Source organism: Eleutherodactylus coqui, chromosome 3 (genome assembly GCF_035609145.1).
Source record: "Eleutherodactylus coqui strain aEleCoq1 chromosome 3, aEleCoq1.hap1, whole genome shotgun sequence".
Lineage (NCBI taxonomy): Eukaryota > Metazoa > Chordata > Amphibia > Anura > Eleutherodactylidae > Eleutherodactylus > Eleutherodactylus coqui.
This window is the reverse complement of record NC_089839.1, coordinates 141,965,208-141,985,692: the sequence shown is the minus strand read 5'-3', so window position 1 is coordinate 141,985,692 and position 20,485 is coordinate 141,965,208. Positions and strand designations below refer to the sequence as shown.

Here is a 20,485-nt window from a genome sequence, read left to right as displayed (position 1 = left end):
ATTGGCCGGGCGTGAAAACCCAGCCGATATACGGTCGTCTGAATAAGCCCTAAAACAGGATCTTTGGCCCTTCCAGTTCTTGTGATTTTATGAAGACAGTGCTTATCACATATAGGCTTAGGTGGTGTGTACTCAGCATTTTAACAATGTTCCGGGTATCTACTGTGAGAAAATATATGGGTACATGAGTTTAGTACGATATTTTTATTTTGAAATTTAATTTTTATTTGTAAAAATTATTTTATTTGTCAAAAGTATGAAAATTTTCATGGGATACCCAGAGGTGCAAAATGTTTACAAAAACCTAGCAGCAAAAGGGTTAAATTATGGACTTCAATGACAACTTAATTAGCTAATACATTTTGTGAAGAGCCCTTTACATACACACTCACGTTTGCTGTAGGTCAGCAGTAAAGCATGAAACTATGTTCTATCGCATTTTCTGTAGTGGTGTTTTTTCTCCCTTTTGCTGGGCATATTTTGGGACTGTGTGCTGTCTGTGTAGATCCACAGCACACGGCTCCATTGTAGCTTATGGGGTAACACACATTTTCTGACACGGACTGACAGTCTGCATGTAAAAGCTCATTGCATGTCCTATTCCTGTCCGTTTTACAGATGAGAAATAGGACATAACAATGTATGTCAATGTGCTGTGCCTGTGTATATTTCGGGCAACACGCAGACTGGTATCGGTGTGCTGTCTGATGCAAGTTGCGCCCAAGTCTCTTGGATGTAACTTGCAGTTATGGTTAGTGTTGTACCTAGCCTTAAAGAGGGTTTTAAAAGAGGTTAACTAGCTATCAGTTGTAACCAGCCAGATTGTTTATTTTACAATATCTATTACAAAGTGGGTGCAAATGTCCACCATGTAAGCTAATTTCAGCTCTCTGTCCTTATTAACCCTTTCCAATACAATTTGTATCCTGGTTTTCCTAGGGGGCTTACTCTTTTTCTGCTGTTATACAATGGCGCTATATGCTGGCTAAAGCCAGTATTGCATGAGGTGACACGTTGAATAGCCTCTGACAGCAGAGAGGCTGGCAATATACAGCAAGGAACCCCGACGCACGTCTTCCAACATCCGATCTGTACAGCCTTAAATCATAATGTCTTCGGAAGTCAGACAATGGATTGGAAAGGGTTAAAGGGGCTCCCAGTTGCTCAGATTTCCTTTGTAAGCATTACTTACAGCTTGTCTTCATCGAGGTCATAATCGTATTCCGAAAACATTTCAACCAATGCGATGGTCTGCTTTACTGTAGAAAGAGAACATACATGAACTGACAAGTTATTGGTCCACATCAACAGCCATGTAAATCATATGCAGATGTGTCCCTCCTTAAAGGGGTTGTCCCGCGAAAGCAAGTGAAGTTAAACACTTCTGTATGGCCATATAAATGCACTTTGTAATATACATCGTGCATTAAATATTGGCCATACTGAAATTATACACTTACCCCCTCCGGTGTTGGCGTCCCCGTCTCCATGGCGCCGACCGAAGCCTTCTTCTTCCTCGATTAGACGCGCTTGCGCTGTCCGCTCTTCCCTCCCGTTGAATGGGGCCGCTCCGGCGTGCTCGCGCCGGAGAGCTGGTCTGCGCATGCGCAGAAGACATGTGCGGCGTGAGCACGCCGGAGCGGCCCCATTTAACGGGACAGAAGAGGCAGACTGCGCAAGCGCGTCTAATCGAGGGAGAAGAAGGCTTCGGTCGGCGCCATGGAGACGGGGACGCCAACACCGGGGGGGTAAGTATATAACTTCTGTATGGCCAATATTTAATGCACAATGTATATTACAAAGTGCATTTATATGGCCATACAGAAGTGTATAACCCCACTTGCTTTCACGGGACAACCCCTTTAACCCATTTAGGTCCAGCCACTGTATATATACGGCGGCTGGTCCTTGGCTTAGAGGACCACCGATAGTAAAAATACAGCTCTAAGTCTCTTGTCTCTGCAATCAGTCAGAGCCAGGAACAGGTTATCAGCTGTTAGTGACAGCTGATAACCCGGAGCAGAAGGCAGAAGGGGTTTTTAACCCTTCCTGCCTTCTGCTTCCCCGATATGAGCACTGTATGGGCAAAGTGAAAGTAAGAAGTACTTACACTACGGGAGCCTCGGGGGGTCATGTGACCTCCCAGGATTCCCTGCTATGCAGAGCTAGAGGGTCAGACTTAGACCCTGGCAGCTCTGCAGGTGACTAATGTCACCACAGGGGTTGCTTTCCCCTATAACTAGGGCTCCTATGGACGCCCTAGCTATAGTGGGAAAGTGTCAAATAAAGTAAAAAAAAAAAAAGTGAATGTCCCCCAGAGGTCTTATATGATGTCATGGGGGACATAGATAGTAAAAAACACAAACCACAAAGATAAGTAAAACAAAACAACAGAATAAAACAACAATACATACAAAATAAAGAGAATAACACAAAGCAGACGCCAACAAAAACCGTCACCGTATGCGCCCTGTAAGCCAAAACCATACATACTATATATCAAAACGTCCGAAATAAATAGAGGAACCCATTCCCATACTTTATTTTAGTGTAAATATAAAAATCATTTTTTTAAAAACTATAAATGTTAAAAAAAATCATTTTTTTAGCATTTTACCCCCAATAAAACTAAAAAACGGGAAAAAAAGTCAGTGAAAAATATATTTAAAAAATAGTCCTATATGTCACGGGAAAAAAACGCAGCAAAAATAATTTTGATAGCTAAAGGGAAAAAAATGGAGCAGTAAAACCGCCACATGGGTAAAATCCCTAAAAACTGTCTGGTCCTTAAGGTACAAAACAAGCTGGTCCTTAAGGGGTTAAGGTGCATTATCATTCCAAAGTGAAAGTGAACGATAGTGTAAATGCAGCCAACGACAAACGAGAATCGTTTGCTTCATGTTCTTCCTTCAGTTTCAGCCGGCATGAAAATAATCGCCGGCTCGCTCACTTCTCGTTGCGGTCAAACTCCGCTCTGTGTATACATAGGAATGTGAGCGCTGAACGAGAAGTCATCGATGATCTGCTGTCTAAGCAGGCTGCACAAGCGCTAACGACCTGGTGAGGGCGTCACTCATTCGCTCAGGAACATCTAGTGTGTACAAGGGCTATTAGCTTGGCTCGTCGATATCATGAGATGAGTCAGGGCGAGATGGCCAGTTAAAGAAAATAAACAACACAAATTTTCTTTTGTTTTTTTCACAATATTCCTGATGGAGAGTAAAACACAGGATTTAATATTTTTTTTCAAAGCTGGTTATCTTGTGCCTCTGATCTCAGGATATTTACAGCCAAAGCAAAGTATACTTTTACATGGGCCGACAGCTCAAAACCGTAAACATGCGACCTGACGGGGCGAGTGACTGTTATTTACTGCTTCGTTTTCAGCTCAGCTAAAAGTGGAGCGACTGTCAGCAGTGTAATCATCATCTGTGAACCACTACCTGCTTGTTGTGAATGGAGGCTGGAAGGGATCTGGAGCGCACTCCGCCTCCGTTACACGAGTGGTCATCATTCCTGTGTGACAGCACAGCAGCGAACGTCGCTGCGACAGCTGTCAGGCACTAAAGCGCCCAACACTCGTCCCCTGTAAGAGCACCCTAAGGATGGATACATCTGTACAAAGCAGGAATTCTTTATGCATTATTTAAGCTTTAGGTCGGCTTCACACTGGCATCTTTGTTTTGTCGGGATTTTTGAGGGAGGTGAAGGGGAGAGGGGGCTTGAAATAAAAGCCCTACCCCAAAAATAAACCTTAGCTGCATAAAAAAAACATATACAGCACTCAGCCAATCAGAGGCAGCGCTTCCTGGAGGCAGGGTTTTTTGAAAATCCTTACCAGGAAGCTCTGCAGGAGAACTTCAAGCAAGTGCCCGGGAGCTTTTGGAGACATGCGCCGGAGCCGGACAGGTGATGTATGTGTTTTTTTATGCAGCTAGGGCTTTGACAGTAGGATTTCCTACTTGAAAAGTTGCATTGCACCGCACGAAAACGCAGTTTTCGTGTGATGCAACAGAAAGGAAGGATCCATAGGAAAACATGGGATACAAAACATCAGAAGTCGTGGGCAACCAGCGATTTTTTTCATCTTGTAATGTCGCATGCTACAAAACATCGCTAATGTGAAGGAACCCATAGGAAAGCATGGGCTTCTCATACATGTGATTTGTCGCACTGTTGCATCACGGGAAAATTGCGAGATTTTGTCGCCCCTGTGAAACCGGCCTTAAACCCATTTTCCTAATAGCCAAAATGACACAAAAAAAAGACCACCACCACAACACCACAGTGCCATTTGGCTAACCGGAACAATACAAGAGTATAGCAGATTCAGAGTACGGGCCGCCACTGGCTGCAGGCCAACATTTCGCCAACTATAAAGAGTTCACTATATGCATAGGTAGAAGACTCTTTCCCCCCATTAGAAGTGCAAGATGGCCACCAGTGAGGACTTGTGGAGTCTGCCCTCAGGGATACACTGACTACTATCTATCCCTCACATACGGGACTAGTCTAGCAGCACCGGCCCGCATCACCCATGACTGGATATACTCTTAGTCAAACTTTACAAATCTAATACTGGAGCAGAGAATGTCTGCCGCAATCCAGTTGCAGAACGCTCTCCACCTTTCGTACACGGGACTGCCGGAGGATGGCAAATGCAATCCCTTACTACTCGCCACGTGTAGAGCATGGGACAGGCTGTGTTGCGACAATGGCACGTCTCATCGTGTATCCCCACACTTATCGTTTGTAAAAAATCCCAATTTCCAGGATGGTGACCCCCACGGGATCTTTCAGGTTTAGTACGCTCGTGGGATTGACTGCATAGACAAACTACTACATAAATAAGAAAAACGCATTCTATCCCATGAGGAATTTAGGCAGAAGTTCCCTGAACTGTCAGTTCCAATTTTCCTATTTACAGGCCAGACATTCTATCCAACAGATCCTGCCTCAGTCCCGGGAGCTTCACTGGACAATAACGGGTGGTACTTGGATCTCTAGACAGGTACACATACATGGACTAATATCTAGGCTATATAGATTCATTCGTAACACGCGGGAGATGAGCGACATCGACCCCGGAGTCAGAAAATGGTCTCTTGATGACCTAGAGCTGACCCCCACAATGATCGCGGCGTCGATGCTGTCGGCTCACAAGTACTTGCCCTCGGCTAGTTTCCTGGACATGAGGCTACAAACTGCCCACAGATATCTGACTCCTGTGAGGGGAATATACCCGACCTCAAACTGCTTCAAATATAAGGAGCCAAACGCCAATTTATTCCACAGTCTATGGACCAGCCCCCTGATACAGGCTTTCTGGTCCCAAGTCTAAAATTACAGTCACACACCTGGCAACTTTCTGCCCGCTGGAGCCCCTGTGGGCGATCTTCGGCAATTTGGACCCAAATGCATATTGTTGTTCAAAGGGGGCTCGCAAGCCCCTGCACTTCGTGGTGGCAGCTGCATTGAAGGCCATTCTGCAGATGTGGATACAGCCGACAGCCCCCTCCCTCAAACTGTATCCGGACAAGCTAGCTTTCTTGTTCCAAATGGATTGGGCTGAAACATCACTCTTCAAGGAAAAAATGGTGCGGTCATTCTTCACAACCCGGGGGAGCTTCACCCAGCTGCTGCCGCAGAGGATCGAGGAGATGCTCAAAAATGACCACACATGCTAGTTCCAGGATCAACTGGCACTGGGGGATCCATCCCTCTGAAGCAAATTAGCAAGGTGTTCTACATGAGGAGATATTGGAGCTCGTGGTGAGTCACTGAGATGATATCGCCATTTTATCTCATAATAGTGATGGGAATAATTGTTCTTGCTGACTATTCTGCTAATATGTCGGACCTCACACTAAGGCCTCATGCCCACGGCCGTGACGGACTCCGCCAGCGGCATATGGCAGCGGAGTCCGCCATGGCGCCCTCCAAAACACCCATGCTCACCACTCCGGATCCGCTGTACGCATCCCGCCTGGCGCACATGCACAGTACAGCGTGTGACGCGTCGACAGTGCCGGATGACGCTCCCGGCGGTGGGAGGGGAAGCATACTCAAGTGATACTTCCACTGTGCTACAGTGAAAATATAGCTTGACGGCCAGCTTCCGTTGACTACAATGGAAGCCGGCTGCGCGTATTCCTGTGGCAAATAGAGCATGCCGCATTTTCTTTTACGCTGCACAATTCCGCTGTGGAATTCTGCAGCGTGAACATTGAGCTATTAGGTTCAATAGAACCTAATAGCTGCTGGACCAACTCCGTGGATTTCCGCTGTGTAAAACGTGGCAGAAATCTGGCCATGGGCATTAGCCCTTATGGTGGTTTGTGTGAATTAATAGCAGCCGGGCAAATATTTAGGTCAGAGTTTGAAGTCTATCACAATGTAGATTTGAGTACTGGTGTATCTTGTCTTCACCGGAAGGTATGGGTGGAGACATACATCAGTGACAGGGAAAGCCCTGCTCACACCCTCACATGTGATTGGCTGCTTGAGGCCAGTGTATGGAGGTCGCTGTACCCTAGGCTGAGGAGGGCTTTCCTGCAGCTCTGGCATGGTGCCGCTGGAGAGAAGAATGGCAGTCGCCCTCTGTGCAGCAGAGCCTCCCAACGGGGACAAGAAGGGAAACACTGTGGAGGTTGGCAGTGGAGCGGGGACCCCAATGCGCTGGGAGCAGACATGCCAGGGCGCCGGAGACTGTGGCCGGGGAGTGTGCATCTGGCGGCCTCAGCAAACCATCCATCCATGGCAGGCCCCCGGGTAGCAGCTGAGCATAGACACCTCCCGGCTCGTGTAAGTTACCCCACCTCTCTTCCTTTTCCTGTTGGCGCTCCAGCGCTGGCACTTTTCCCACCTCAGTGCTCCTGTCATTCTGCATCACTTCACAGGGGCGCCTCTTGTCACACACCCCGCTACTCTGGATTGTTCCTTCCTCGCTCCTGCGCTTTTTACACTTGGCACTGCAGTTGTCCTGGTCCTAACGCTAATTCCAACCCTCATTTTAACCGTAAACCTTTAGCCCCAAACCTAATAGTGAAGCCATGGCAAGCCAGCCCCCTAGCCAATTAGGAGCTAGAGGACGTTAACTGGGCATATACTGTGTGTCACTAGGTCATCCCATCCTTCTGGTGGAGACAAGATACACCATTACCGAAGATTTGTATGGAAAGTTCGGAGTTGAAGGGAATCCCATAAATTGACTGTGTTTTACTTCTTCGGAAGATCTCTCTAACGGATATTTTCATGTTCACCTGCCTTATGAAGCTGCTGAACACACTCCCCATTTCTCAGCTTGCAAGTACTTCTAATTCTGGGAAAACTGCTAAAAACCATTGAGCTGGATTTACTGAAGCAATCAGAAGAAGACAGATGAACAAAGCCGCTACTGAGAACACAAAAGGAAATAGGGAAGTTCACTGTGCTCCAGCTTACCAACAAACGAATCCACAGGATCATAGAGCTGCAGCAGCTAAATACAGGGAAAATAAACCCCAGATTCATAGAGCTGCTGCAGCTAATTATCAGCAGAATAACCCAGAGGTTCATAGATCTGTAGCAGCTGAATACCAAAAAAATAAACCCCAGATTCATAGAGCTGCAGCAGCTAAAAACCAAAAGTATAACCCAAAGATTCATAGAGCTGCTTCATGTTTGACAATGCCATCCAGTATGCGGTCCTTGAACAGCCGGCTGCATACTGCTGTATGAGATGGGAGCGTGGTGCACATTTGGAAGCCCAGATCCAGGATCTAATGAGCAGCTTGTAACACTCAGATCCTTTACAACCTAGAAAGGGGTTAGTTGCTAACTGAGCACTCGCTGGGGTAGATGTGGGGTTGATGTGGATGGAGACAATGAAGGCCAATGGACTTTCACTCTTCCATACACACTGGCATGTGGACATTGTGTATAATATGCAGGAGAAATAACCCGCAGTGTGCTCTATTTCTCTGCATATCGTACGCAGCCCGGCTCAAAACATAGTGCGCCTGTTCAAGCAGTCAGGTCCCCAGGCATGCGCAGTGCCAATCGTAGCCGTACGCGCAATGCCAGCAGAGCGTATGGGCTGTAATGTGTACAACACTCTGAGAGACCTGCAGCGTTGTAGGCTTACGCCCGAAAGCTGCGTGAGTCGGTGGTCGTATCGAGGAATTGTCCCCCACCTGGACCGTTCTGACCAGACTGCTAGGAGGTGTTGGGATCAGTGGATGAGTGAGGGCACACAAGGCGACCAGGCTCAGGACGCCCCCGACAGACCACCAGTAGAGAAGATCAGCTGATCTGCCAACAAGCACTAGCGGCTCCAACTATTCCATTGTCCGCTATGCAGAGTTCGGGATGATTGGCCACAGCAGTCACCTGACTTTCACTGGCTGTCTGCGCCAGGATATGGGGTTGCGGGAACCAATCAGCTGCGTACTGGCAGGGGGCACGAAGACCGCAGAGTATACGTTCTATTTTATCTCATGCCCAGCCATACATTTTCTCCTTGTAAGGACACTATGAGGCACAGATATGGTACTGGAAACAAGCTGGCACTGGCCTTGGCATCCTCCTCCGGTGTTCTGGTGCCACAAGTGCCTCACGCTGTACTTTTCAGCAAGGCACCCCTCTTCTGAGGATGGGCGGTGCCACGGCTGAAGAATAACATTGGCAAAGAGCACAGAGCCTGTGGGGATCTGCTTTGCCCCCCTAATGCCAGCTGTGACTGGAGGCTGATGGCACGGGGGAGAACATTCTGGAACAGCCCCATTATGGGTGACTGACAACTCCCAGAGGAAAGTGTAGGAAGGATGAGCTCTGGGGGGAGGTGACGTCCTGCACACCCTGCTGGCGGCTACTCCATGTCATACACATGGGCACAGCAGTGACAGAAGCAGAACCACATCATATATAACACCACAAGGGATACACAGACACCTGCCGGGACTCACCTCAGCTCCACGCATGCGCACCGGGATCTGACGTTACAGCAACTACTGGTGACGCGAAGCAGGTAGAGGATACAGTGGAGCGGGCTGGAGGAGGTCTGACGTCGGCAGATCAGGTGATACTTCCCGGTCACATGACTCCAGCAGAGGTGAACGCTGACTACACCAGCGGAGCAGGCCTCGGGGCGCTGTGGGGTGATTGTGGAGGAGCCACATGGTAGCAGTGTGATGTTCGTAGGGTGTACAGCGGGTGTGACAGCACATGGGGGGCGGGGGAGCTGTGAGATGCTCGTAGGGTGTACAGAGAGTGTGACAGCAATGGGGGGGCTGTGTGATGCTCGTAGGATGTACAGCAGGTGTGACGGCACATGGGGGCGCTGTGGGATGCTCGTAGGATGTACAGCGGGTGTGACGGCACATGGGGGCGCTGTGAGATGCTCGTAGCGTGTACAGAGAGTGTGACAGCAATGGGGGGGCTGTGTGATGCTCGTAGGGTGTACAGCAGGTGTGACGGCACATGGGGGCGCTGTGAGATGCTCGTAGGGTGTACAGCAGGTGTGACAACACATGAGGGGGCTGTGAGATGCTCGTAGGGTGTACAGCGGGTGTGACGGCACATGGGGGGGCTGTGAGATGCTCGTAGGGTGTACAGCGGGTGTGACGGCACATGGGGGGGCTGTGAGATGCTCGTAGGGTGTACAGCGGGTGTGACGGCACATGGGGGGGCTGTGAGATGCTCGTAGGGTGTACAGCGGGTGTGACGGCACATGGGGGGGCTGTGAGATGCTCGTAGGGTGTACAGCGGGTGTGACGGCACATGGGGGGGCTGTGAGATGCTCGTAGGGTGTACAGCGGGTGTGACGGCACATGGGGGGGCTGTGAGATGCTCGTAGGGTGTACAGCGGGTGTGACGGCACATGGGGGGGCTGTGAGATGCTCGTAGGGTGTACAGCGGGTGTGACGGCACATGGGGGGGCTGTGAGATGCTCGTAGGGTGTACAGCGGGTGTGACGGCACATGGGGGGGGCTGTGAGATGCTCGTAGGGTGTACAGCGGGTGTGACGGCACATGGGGGGGGCTGTGAGATGCTCGTAGGGTGTACAGCGGGTGTGACGGCACATGGGGGGGGCTGTGAGATGCTCGTAGGGTGTACAGCGGGTGTGACGGCACATGGGGGGGGGGCTGTGAGATGCTCGTAGGGTGTACAGCGGGTGTGACGGCACATGGGGGGGGCTGTGAGATGCTCGTAGGGTGTACAGCGGGTGTGACGGCACATGGGGGGGGCTGTGAGATGCTCGTAGGGTGTACAGCGGGTGTGACGGCACATGGGGGGGGGCTGTGAGATGCTCGTAGGGTGTACAGCGGGTGTGACGGCACATGGGGGGGGCTGTGAGATGCTCGTAGGGTGTACAGCGGGTGTGACGGCACATGGGGGGGGGCTGTGAGATGCTCGTAGGGTGTACAGCGGGTGTGACGGCACATGGGGGGGGGCTGTGAGATGCTCGTAGGGTGTACAGCGGGTGTGACGGCACATGGGGGGGGGGCTGTGAGATGCTCGTTGGGGGTATAGCGGGTGTGACGGCACATGGGGGGGGGGCTGTGAGATGCTCGTAGGGTGTACAGCGGGTGTGACGGCACATGGGGGGGGGGCTGTGAGATGCTCGTAGGGTGTACAGCGGGTGTGACGGCACATGGGGGGGGGGCTGTGAGATGCTCGTAGGGTGTACAGCGGGTGTGACGGCACATGGGGGGGGGGCTGTGAGATGCTCGTAGGGTGTACAGCGGGTGTGATGGCACATGGGGGGGCTGTGAGATGCTCGTAGGGTGTACAGCAAGTGTGAGTGTCTCACACTTTGTGACGCACTGCGAGAACACTTTGTCTAAATGTGACGCATTACACGCCGTAGACACGAGCCTTAAGTGTCAGGACTGAGCAAACACTTGGCTTGTACCAGAAAACACTTTATCTGTAAGATTGGTGGGGATGGCAACTAAGACCCCTACTTATACAGAAATCGGGGTCCCCCTCACGGTAGGCTTACTGTAGCGCCAATTTGTGGAGGAGATTAAATGGAGCAGCGGTTGTGCATACATCTTAGACTGCTGGTAGTAGGGGGCTGCTACTAGCCCGATTACAGTACCCCGCTACTAGCCAGATTACAGTCGTAGGGTATACAGTGGCCGTGACGGCACGTGGGGGGGGCTGTGTGATGCTCGTAGGGTGTGACAGCACATGGGGGGGTATGATATGCTCGTAGGGTGTACAGCGGGTGTAACAGCACATGGGGGGAGCTGTGAGATGCTCGTAGGGTGTACAGCGGGTGTAACAGCACATGGGGGGAGCTGTGAGATGCTCGTAGGGTGTACAGCGGGTGTAACAGCACATGGGGGAGCTGTGAGATGCTCGTAGGGTGTACAGCGGGTGTAACAGCACATGGGGGGGGGCTGTGAGATGCTCGTAGCGTGTACAGAGTGTGACAGCAATGGGGGGGGGGCTGTGTGATGCTCGTAGGGTGTACAGCAAGGTGTGACGTCACACTCGCTGTACACCCTACGAGCATCACACAGCCCCCTCATGTGTTGTCACACTCGCTGTACACCCTATGAGCATCACACAGCCCCCTCCTGCGTTAACACATGAGGGGGCTGGTAAGATGCTCGTAGGGTGTACAGCGGGTGTGACGGCACATGGGGGGGCTGTGAGATGCTCGTAGGCTGTACAGCGAGTGTGATGGCACATGGGGGCGCTGTGAGATGCTCGTAGGGTGTACAGCGAGTGTGACGGCACATGGGGGCGCTGTGAGATGCTCGTAGGGTGTACAGCGAGTGTGACGGCACATGGGGGCGCTGTGAGATGCTCGTAGGGTTACAGCGAGTGTGACGGCACATGGGGGCGCTGTGAGATGCTCGTAGGGTGTACAGCGAGTGTGACGGCACATGGGGGCGCTGTGAGATGCTCGTAGGGTGTACAGCGAGTGTGACGGCACATGCGGGCGCTGTGAGATGCTCGTAGGGTGTACAGCGAGTGTGACGGCACATGGGGGCGATGTGAGATGCTCGTAGGGTGTACAGCGAGTGTGACGGCACATGGGGGCGCTGTGAGATGCTCGTAGGGTGTACAGCGAGTGTGACGGCACATGGGGCGCTGTGAGATGCTCGTAGGGTGTACAGCGAGTGTGACGGCACATGGGGGCGCTGTGAGATGCTCGTAGGGTGTACAGCGAGTGTGACGGCACATGCGGGCGCTGTGAGATGCTCGTAGGGTGTACAGCGAGTGTGACGGCACATGGGGGCGCTGTGAGATGCTCGTAGGGTGTACAGCGAGTGTGACGGCACATGGGGGCGCTGTGAGATGCTCGTAGGGTGTACAGCGAGTGTGACGGCACATGGGGGCGCTGTGAGATGCTCGTAGGGTGTACAGCGAGTGTGACGGCACATGGGGGCGCTGTGAGATGCTCGTAGGGGGTACAGCGAGTGTGACGGCACATGCGGGCGCTGTGAGATGCTCGTAGGGTGTACAGCGAGTGTGACGGCACATGCGGGCGCTGTGAGATGCTCGTAGGGTGCACAGCGAGTGTGACGGCACATGCGGGCGCTGTGAGATGCTCGTAGGGTGTACAGCGAGTGTGACGGCACATGCGGGCGCTGTGAGATGCTCGTAGGGTGTACAGCGAGTGTGACGGCACATGCGGGCGCTGTAAGATGCTCGTAGGGTGTACAGCGAGTGTGACGGCACATGCGGGCGCTGTGAGATGCTCGTAGGGTGTACAGCGAGTGTGACGGCACATGCGGGCGCTGTGAGATGCTCGTAGGGTGTACAGCGAGTGTGATGGCACATGCGGGCGCTGTGAGATGCTCGTAGGGTGTACAGCGAGTGTGACGGCACATGCGGGCGCTGTGAGATGCTCGTAGGGTGTACAGCAAGTGTGACAGTAATGGGGGGGGGGCTGTGTGATGCTCGTAGGGTGTACAGCGGGTGTGAAAGCACATCGGGGGGGGGGGCTGTGAGATGCTCGTAGGGTGTACAGCGGGTGTGAAAGCACATCGGGGGGGCTGTGAGATGCTCGTAGGGTGTACAGCGGGTGTGAAAGCATATCGGGGGGGCTGTGAGATGCTCGTAGGGTGTACAGCGGGTGTGAAAGCACATCGGGGGGGCTGTGAGATGCTCGTAGGGTGTACAGCGGGTGTGACAGCACATCGGGGGGGGGGGGGTGCTGTGAGATGCTCGTAGGGTGTATAGCGGGTGTGACAGCACATCGGGGGGGCTGTGAGATGCTCGTAGGGTGTATAGCGGGTGTGACAGCACATCGGGGGGGCTGTGAGATGCTCGTAGGGTGTACAGCGGGTGTGACAGCACATCGGGGGGGCTGTGAGATGCTGGTAGGGTGTATAGTGGGTGTGACAGCACATCGGCGAGGCTGTGAGATGCTTTTAGGGTGTACTGCGGGTGTGACAGCACATCGGGGGCGGGCGGCTGTGAGATGCTTGTAGGGTGTACTGCGGGTGTGACAGCACAGCGGGGGGGGGGGGGCTGTGAGATGCTCCTAGGGTGTACAGTGGGTGTGACAGCACACCGGGGGGGTGGGGCTGTGGGTTGCTAGTAGGGTGTACAGCGGGTGTGAAAGCACATCGAGGGGGCTGTAAGATGCTCATAGGGGGTACAGCTGGTGTGACAGCAATGAGGGGGCTGTGTGATTCTCGTAGGGTGTATAGCAGGTGTGATAGTACATGGGGGAGCTGTCTAATGCTCGTCGATTGGGTAATAATCTTTGTATAGCACTGACCTATTCTGCAGCGCATTACAAATCAGGAAACGTGTTTGAACTTTTTTATTAACTGGCTGTCAGCTGCCACAATGGCGGTGTGGTCCTTCACCAGAGCTCATGGTCTGTAGGGGTGCGTTCATGGGTGGCACAAATGTTGTGGATTCCTGTGGCAAAATCTGCAGCATTTCCACATCAAAAACATTCAGCTGCGGATCCCCAGCTGGTGGCTGCTCCTCTCATTGCTGCACAGTCCTCGCCTGGCAACCGTGTCACGGCCACCGCTCGCCTTCTGCCATCCCAGGGCAAGTTCATCAATCCTGAGCCAGAAAACCTTTCAAAGTGGAAAAAAATTTAGATTGTGGTTAAATGTTGTAAAATTAAAGATTGTTATTAAAAAACTAACTTGTGTGGTGAAGCGTGTTTCTTCTCTTTGTGACGCACTGCGAGAACACTTGATGTCTAAACGTGACGCATTACACGCCGTAGACACAAGCCTTAAGTGTCAGGACTGAGCAAACACTTGGCTTGTACCAGAAAACACTTTATCTGTAGGATTGGTGGGGATGGCAACTAAGACCCCTACTGATACAGAAATCGGGGTCCCCCTCACTGTAGGCTTACTGTAGCGCCAATTTGTGGAGGAGATTAAATGGAGCGGCGGTTGTGCATACATCTTCAGTTGGACTGCTAGTGGTAGGGGGCTGCTACTCGCATCCAGGAGGTTCCAGAAGGATTGCAGCCCGATATCGCCCTCACCAGTGTAAAGGAGTCTTAAGGCCGCTTTCATATGGACGAAAAAAAACCCGCACGATTTTGCTGCGGTGTGATACAGTGAAAAAATGCATGCATGTGAAGCCCATTCTCTCCAACGGGTTAGCAATGTTTTCTCTGCTGCTGTCTTGCAAGGAGAAAAAAAAACACAGAATGATCTATTTTAGATTTTTTTGTAGCCCATATTTTCCTGTGGCACCTTTGTTTTTGTTGCGTTGCATGAAATTCCGTTTTTCGTGCGATGCGATTTTAACATTACAAAGTCCTATTTTTTTCTCGTGAAAACATTGCATCAGAATCGCGCTACAAAATCACGAACGGACGCAATGTTTTCACAAGAGAAAGCAGCATTATTACACAAAAATCACGGTAATGCATGTGTGATATTACCGCGAGTTTCCAGTGGCGATATCGCAGTCGCCTGCATAAAAGAGCCCTAATGTGCCAAACTCAAGGCCGGTAGGCTCGTCCCGCCATGACGTTTTATGCAGTCCGTTATGATGTCCAGATGCAGAAGGACCACCTCCCCCAGAGGACGCAGCCAGCATAGAAAATGGGTGCCATCTTGGATTCTGAGCTCCGGCGCACCTCCACATCGCTCTGTTCAGCCCCTTGCAGGTGGTGGCACAGCTCTGACAGCCCTACCTGGGCACCCTAGTCCCCCGCCGAGGTAGGAAACTCGTTGCTAAAGAGGTGGCCGATATTGCACTCCCCCTGTGCAGGTAGCCCGGCAGTTGTGTGAGCCCGGTCTTAGGCCTCCCTCACACAGGCGCTGCTGAAAGCTCCACGTCTTACTTTCATTTTCGGCCACGGTGATGATGCTGCCGCCGACTGCTTCTAGCACTATACTACAATATTGATGAGCACTGCTGAACGCCTAAAGCTGGAACAGAGTCCACTCGAAAGCGCTGCGATCGAGCGGCTGTGTGAGAGGCTTCATTGAAAACAATGGGAGACTCTGACAGCGTTTAGCGCTGCAATAACGCTGAAAAAAACCCATCTGTGTGAGTCCGGCTTTAGGCCGCCTGCACACGGGCGGAAATCCCGCGGCGGGATTTCCACCGCTCAAAGCCTGCACTCCTATGCACTCCTATGCAGACGGCCGCGGTTTGGCCGCGCGAAATGTCGCGCGGCAAACAAACCGCGGCATATCCTATTTCTGTGCGGAGCTCGCAGAGCCTCGCACATATACGTCACTCACCCAGCTCCGGTCTGCGCATGCGCTGGCAGCCGGCACATGAAAGAGCCGGGGCTGCCGGGCGCAGGTGAGTACGTGCTCGTCCCTGCAGGTGCTCGGGTCTCGCCGCCGGATCCGACCCGCTCGTCTGCAGGCGGCCTAAGTCAGAGATATACTTGAGCTCAGCCACTGTATCTAAGCCCCCGTGATTTATACAGGCTGTTGCTAGGCTTTTTGGTAAGGGAGGGAGGGAGGGGGGGGCTCCCCGTCCCAGTCCCAGTCCCAGTCCCAGTCCCAGTCCCATGAACTCCATGTACACCCATTTGACTGACCAAAAAAAATACATACAAGGGAGGAGTAAATACATGAAAATAGCTTCCAGCAGACGCGGCTGGAGAATCAGCAATACATGAATTCAGGCTGCTGGGATAAAGATATATAACAGGAAACACTAGAAGATGGAGCAGGTGGTGGTTTTCAGCCGTCTAGTCTGTTGCTAGGTGATCTCATACATGGCGCCCACTCTGCACCCATATTAACTTATTCCACAAGACTCCTGCTCGATTCGCAACCTGATTGGTTGTTTGGTGAACCAGCCAACCCAAACAACCAATCACTGTAAATCCGCCAACCCAAACAACCAATCAGGTTGTGAATCGAGCAGAAGTCCTGTGGAATAAGTTAATTATGCGCACCACAGTGTGTGTACACAGTGTCCGCAGGTACAACAGTCACGTGTTCGTTTCCAGGACCACAACAAGGCTCGGCAGCTTAACTGTACTTCCTCCAACAGCGCATGCGTGAGAAAAAGCAGCAGCGTCCTGTCACGTGACGTGTCGGCGCACGCAGCTCCCTTCCTCCAGAAAGATGGCGGCGCACGTGGAGGTCCCGGCGGCCGGACAGGAGGAGAAGACGTTCAAAGATTTGGTGAGTGTTCACACGGTGTTGTAGCCTCAATAAGATGTAAGGGCTGCTCTCCGGGATAATCGTGCATACATGACTGCGGCATCCCGTGTTGTTACTCCGTCGGCCTGTATGTTACACTGTCATTAAAGAAGTTCTCTACTTCTGTTTAAAGTTTGTTATGGACGCTTTCACACCTGCACTCGGGTCCATTTAAACTGATTGTTTCGGGGAGCAGACTGGAATCTCTGTGGGCGAATGGATCCTGCATGACAGAGGCGGATCGCGGTGGACGGACCCGTTACTAATGGAGTCCGCTTGTTGTGTATTTTAAGTGCCGTTCACTGCGCTATTCCTGCTGGTATTTTGTGCTGTATCCATGATGGAGCTTCTGACCGGAGGTCCCAGCGCAGCCTGGCAGATGGATATTCTGCAGCAGGACGTTTTGCGGTGAATCCGCTGAAAAAACACGACTGCGAAAACCAAAATGCGTTTTGTTGCTTTCTGTGCAGACCAGGATCCTACTGTGCAGCAGCTCTGTGTACATGGATACTATGGTCTGGCATCTACCCTACCCCATTTTCTGAAAATAAGCACTACCCTGATTTTTTTTCTTTTTTTTCTTTTGGAGGGTGATTTTCGGGGAGACTTGAAATATAAGACCTACCCTGAAAATAAGCTCTAGCTGCATTACATTTAATTAAAAAAAAGGCAATACATTACCTAGCAGGCCCGGTCCAGGTCATTCCCACTGCTCTCCGGAGCTCCAGCAGTCTTCCTGTAGTCCTCGGCCGACCGCAGAAGATCGCTTCCGGGCTACACCTCCAGGAAGCGATGGCTGTAATTAGTTCTCGAGCGCTGCTCAGGCAATCGATGCAGCACTCAATGAACCATTGCGATGGTTGTGATTTGTTCTTTGAGCGCTACATTGATTGGCTGAGCAGCGTTTAGAGAACCAATCACAGCCATTGCATTGATGGTTTTATAATTCACCGAACCCCGCAAGTGATGCCACTGGCACGTCCCGTTACTAGAACTATTACTCTGTAACCTCTTTAGCATTAGTTATATATGTATTTCCATTTGGCTCCTAAAGGTTTTCTAGTTTAGGACCCATTAGCTCAAAGCAGTTATTTCTTTTAAAAGTAAGCGGAGCGCTGGCTGTCCCTCTTACTGGATACAATGCCTCCATCTGCTGCACTATTCTGCCCAGGATTTTGGACCAGATTTTTTTTTAGGGCGGTTCCAGATGGAGAACAAACTCAAAAACTGAAATAACATGATTGTCTTTCCAGTCTCATCAGTGTAAATATTGGGCACCATTCCTATGATGGCATGCAATCTTATCTATCTTTTAGGGAGTGACCAATGTTTTATGTGAAACCTGTGAACAGCTCGGATGGAAGCAACCAACCAAGATTCAAATTGAGGCAATTCCTGTGGCCCTTCAAGGTAAGTAATAATTAGATGCGAACTAAGAGCCTTATTGAGTGCAATGATGAACCTGAATCATTCAAAGACTGAAGTTCTTGTATTTCTGCCATCTACTAATGTGTCCATCTTAGTGTGTGGTGCTGCCATATCTCCTAGGTCATGTTAGACTCTTTCCTTCACTACCTACATTCAATCACTCATGTCACCGGCATAGAATCCAGCCTCTTCTTTCCTGTAGAAACATTATTGTTGGGTTGAACTCGCTACCAATCGGTGCTCTCCCATCTTCAGTCATAGAAATCTAGACTCCATCCTGAACACACTGCCAGGCTCATCCTGATCCAACCGCTACACCGGTGTCTTCATTCTTGTCCGGTCACTGCGCTGGTTGTCCATTCGCTATAAAATATCATTGAAACCCATAGCTCGTCATAAGGCTCTCCACAGTGCTGCACCACTATATATCCCCCTTCATCTGTCTACCACCTTACCTGTGCTGCTAATGACTTAAGGCCAAGTTCTTCTGTAGTCCAAACCTCCCACTTCCATCCCAAAGATTTTCCCTGAGTAGTTCCAGTTCTCTGGAATGTGCTACCCTAAACAATTGGGTTAATCTCCAATATTGACCGTTTTACATGTGATCCAAACGTCTAGGGAGGCTAGTCACATTCCCTTCTTGCTCTTCTCCATTTACCCCACCTTCTGCCTCAGAAATTGATCACAGTACCCCCATACACCCCAATGTATGGTGACTGGCTCGTGCTGCTTCATGTGTATTACCCTATTAACAGATGGTGGGACCATTGGACGCAACAGGCACCAGTCGTGTCTCTCCAATTTCCTCATAGATTGAAAGAGCTTGTGAACAAGGCCCTCACCCCTAGTTTTTAGACTTAATAACATCTGATTTTGTCTGTAACTGAACTCTCGGATTTGTAAAGTGCTGTAGAATATATTGGCAATATATAAATACAGCACGATTCTAACTTTTTTTTTCATGACCTTTTGTAGTTTGGTTAGTGGTAGATCTTCATGAATAAATTTTGTCTTTAATTAATAAAAGAAAATCTAAAGTTACTCAATTTTTGAATATTCACAATTTTCTAGCATCGTGTTTTTCTCCTTGTAAGACAGTTGGTCAAACAGCACTAAATAGTAATTAATACTTACCATAGGCCTTCTTTTATATTGCAATCACTTTAGTGTTACTTATCCTTTTTTAGGACTCCATAATATATAGAAGCTTAGTAGTAATTTTTCAGACTTACTAGCAGATTTCAAAAGTGTGGGTGTAATATATTTATTACAAATTTTGTTTTCAAGGGACTTAGTCTGTTCTGAAAGAGATTTTAGGAGCCTATACGTCAGAACTCCCTCTCCAAAGTATTTAGCATATTCTTTTAGGACCTTGGTTAATCCTCTAGATATTTCACAGGGCTTAAAGTGCAAGCAGATACTTCTAGAAGTACTTGGCAACACCCACCCTTCCTACTCCCCAAATATTAGGGGGGGGGGGTTCTCTGTACTGCTACCTGGTAGCTTGTACTGGGCAGGGGTCCTTCCATGGCCGTGTGTTGTGCTCTATATAAGGACATCCCTCTTGTCCTTATACTTGACACAATACTTTGTCACTGCATAGTGCCCGGCTCTCGCCCCTTCTGAGAATTTGCCCAAGCAGCTTTTTTTTCTTTTTTTTTTTAAATTCTATTGGTGCCGAATGTCATAGTTTTTCCACTGAGGATCTTCACCCACGATGCACCGCGGGTCTTCTCCCATGGTGCACCGTGGGCTCTGTGCGTTCCATTGCCGATTCCAGCCTCCTGATTGGCTGGAATCGGCACACGTGACGGGGCGGAGCTACGAGGAGCAGCTCTCTGGCACGAGCGGCCCCATTCAGAAGGGAGAAGCCCGGACTGCGCAAGCGCGTCTAATCCGGCGATTAGACGCTGAAATTAGACGGCACCATGGAGACGAGGACGCTAGCAACGGAGCAGGTAAGTGAATAACTTCTGTATGGCTCATAATTAATGCACGATGTATATTACAAAGTGCATTAATATGGCCATACAGAAGTGCTTAACCCCACTTGCTTTCGCGGGACAACCCCTTTAAAATAACTCCAGTTGAACAAATAACAAAGGGGGAATTCTCCAAACTAAAAACAAAAGAAATGTTTTATATTTTTCATTTTAATACGCTTATACCGCACGGCTTGAATGAGACCTTGGAGAAATTTTAATACGATCATGGAACCAATCTTAATTAAATTTAATAATTATTATCTTTTATAAAAACAGTAAAACTTTTAACGTATATCATAATTTTAATCCTTTTAATATCTAAATTTACATATATACCAAAATTTTAATAGGATATATGGTCCCACCTCTTATCAGTATATGATCCAATTCAAATTTCTTGAAGGTATATATTCACAAAATATCATGCATCATCAATAGTGATTGATATCTGTGAGGGGCATATTTTAATCT

The 20,485-nt window shown here is 50.2% G+C and overlaps 2 protein-coding genes across 2 annotated transcripts in view; one reads left to right on the top strand and one right to left on the bottom strand.

Moving 5' to 3' along the window:
• Positions 1-9,046, bottom strand: part of PICK1 (protein interacting with PRKCA 1) — a 65,669-nt gene extending 56,623 nt beyond the window's left edge. The window contains exons 1-2 of the mRNA XM_066596203.1: positions 8,946-9,046; positions 1,193-1,259 (exon numbers count right to left, since the gene is read on the bottom strand). Of these exons, the coding sequence (XP_066452300.1) occupies positions 1,193-1,233 (41 nt within the window). The 5' untranslated portion in view covers positions 1,234-1,259; positions 8,946-9,046. The remainder of the gene's footprint in view (positions 1-1,192; positions 1,260-8,945) is intronic.
• Positions 9,047-16,432: 7,386 nt separating this feature from the next.
• Positions 16,433-20,485, top strand: part of DDX47 (DEAD-box helicase 47) — a 30,631-nt gene continuing 26,578 nt past the window's right edge. Inside the window, exons 1-2 of the mRNA XM_066596202.1 lie at positions 16,433-16,583; positions 17,918-18,011. Coding sequence (XP_066452299.1) covers positions 16,524-16,583; positions 17,918-18,011 — 154 coding nt within the window. The 5' untranslated portion in view covers positions 16,433-16,523. The remainder of the gene's footprint in view (positions 16,584-17,917; positions 18,012-20,485) is intronic.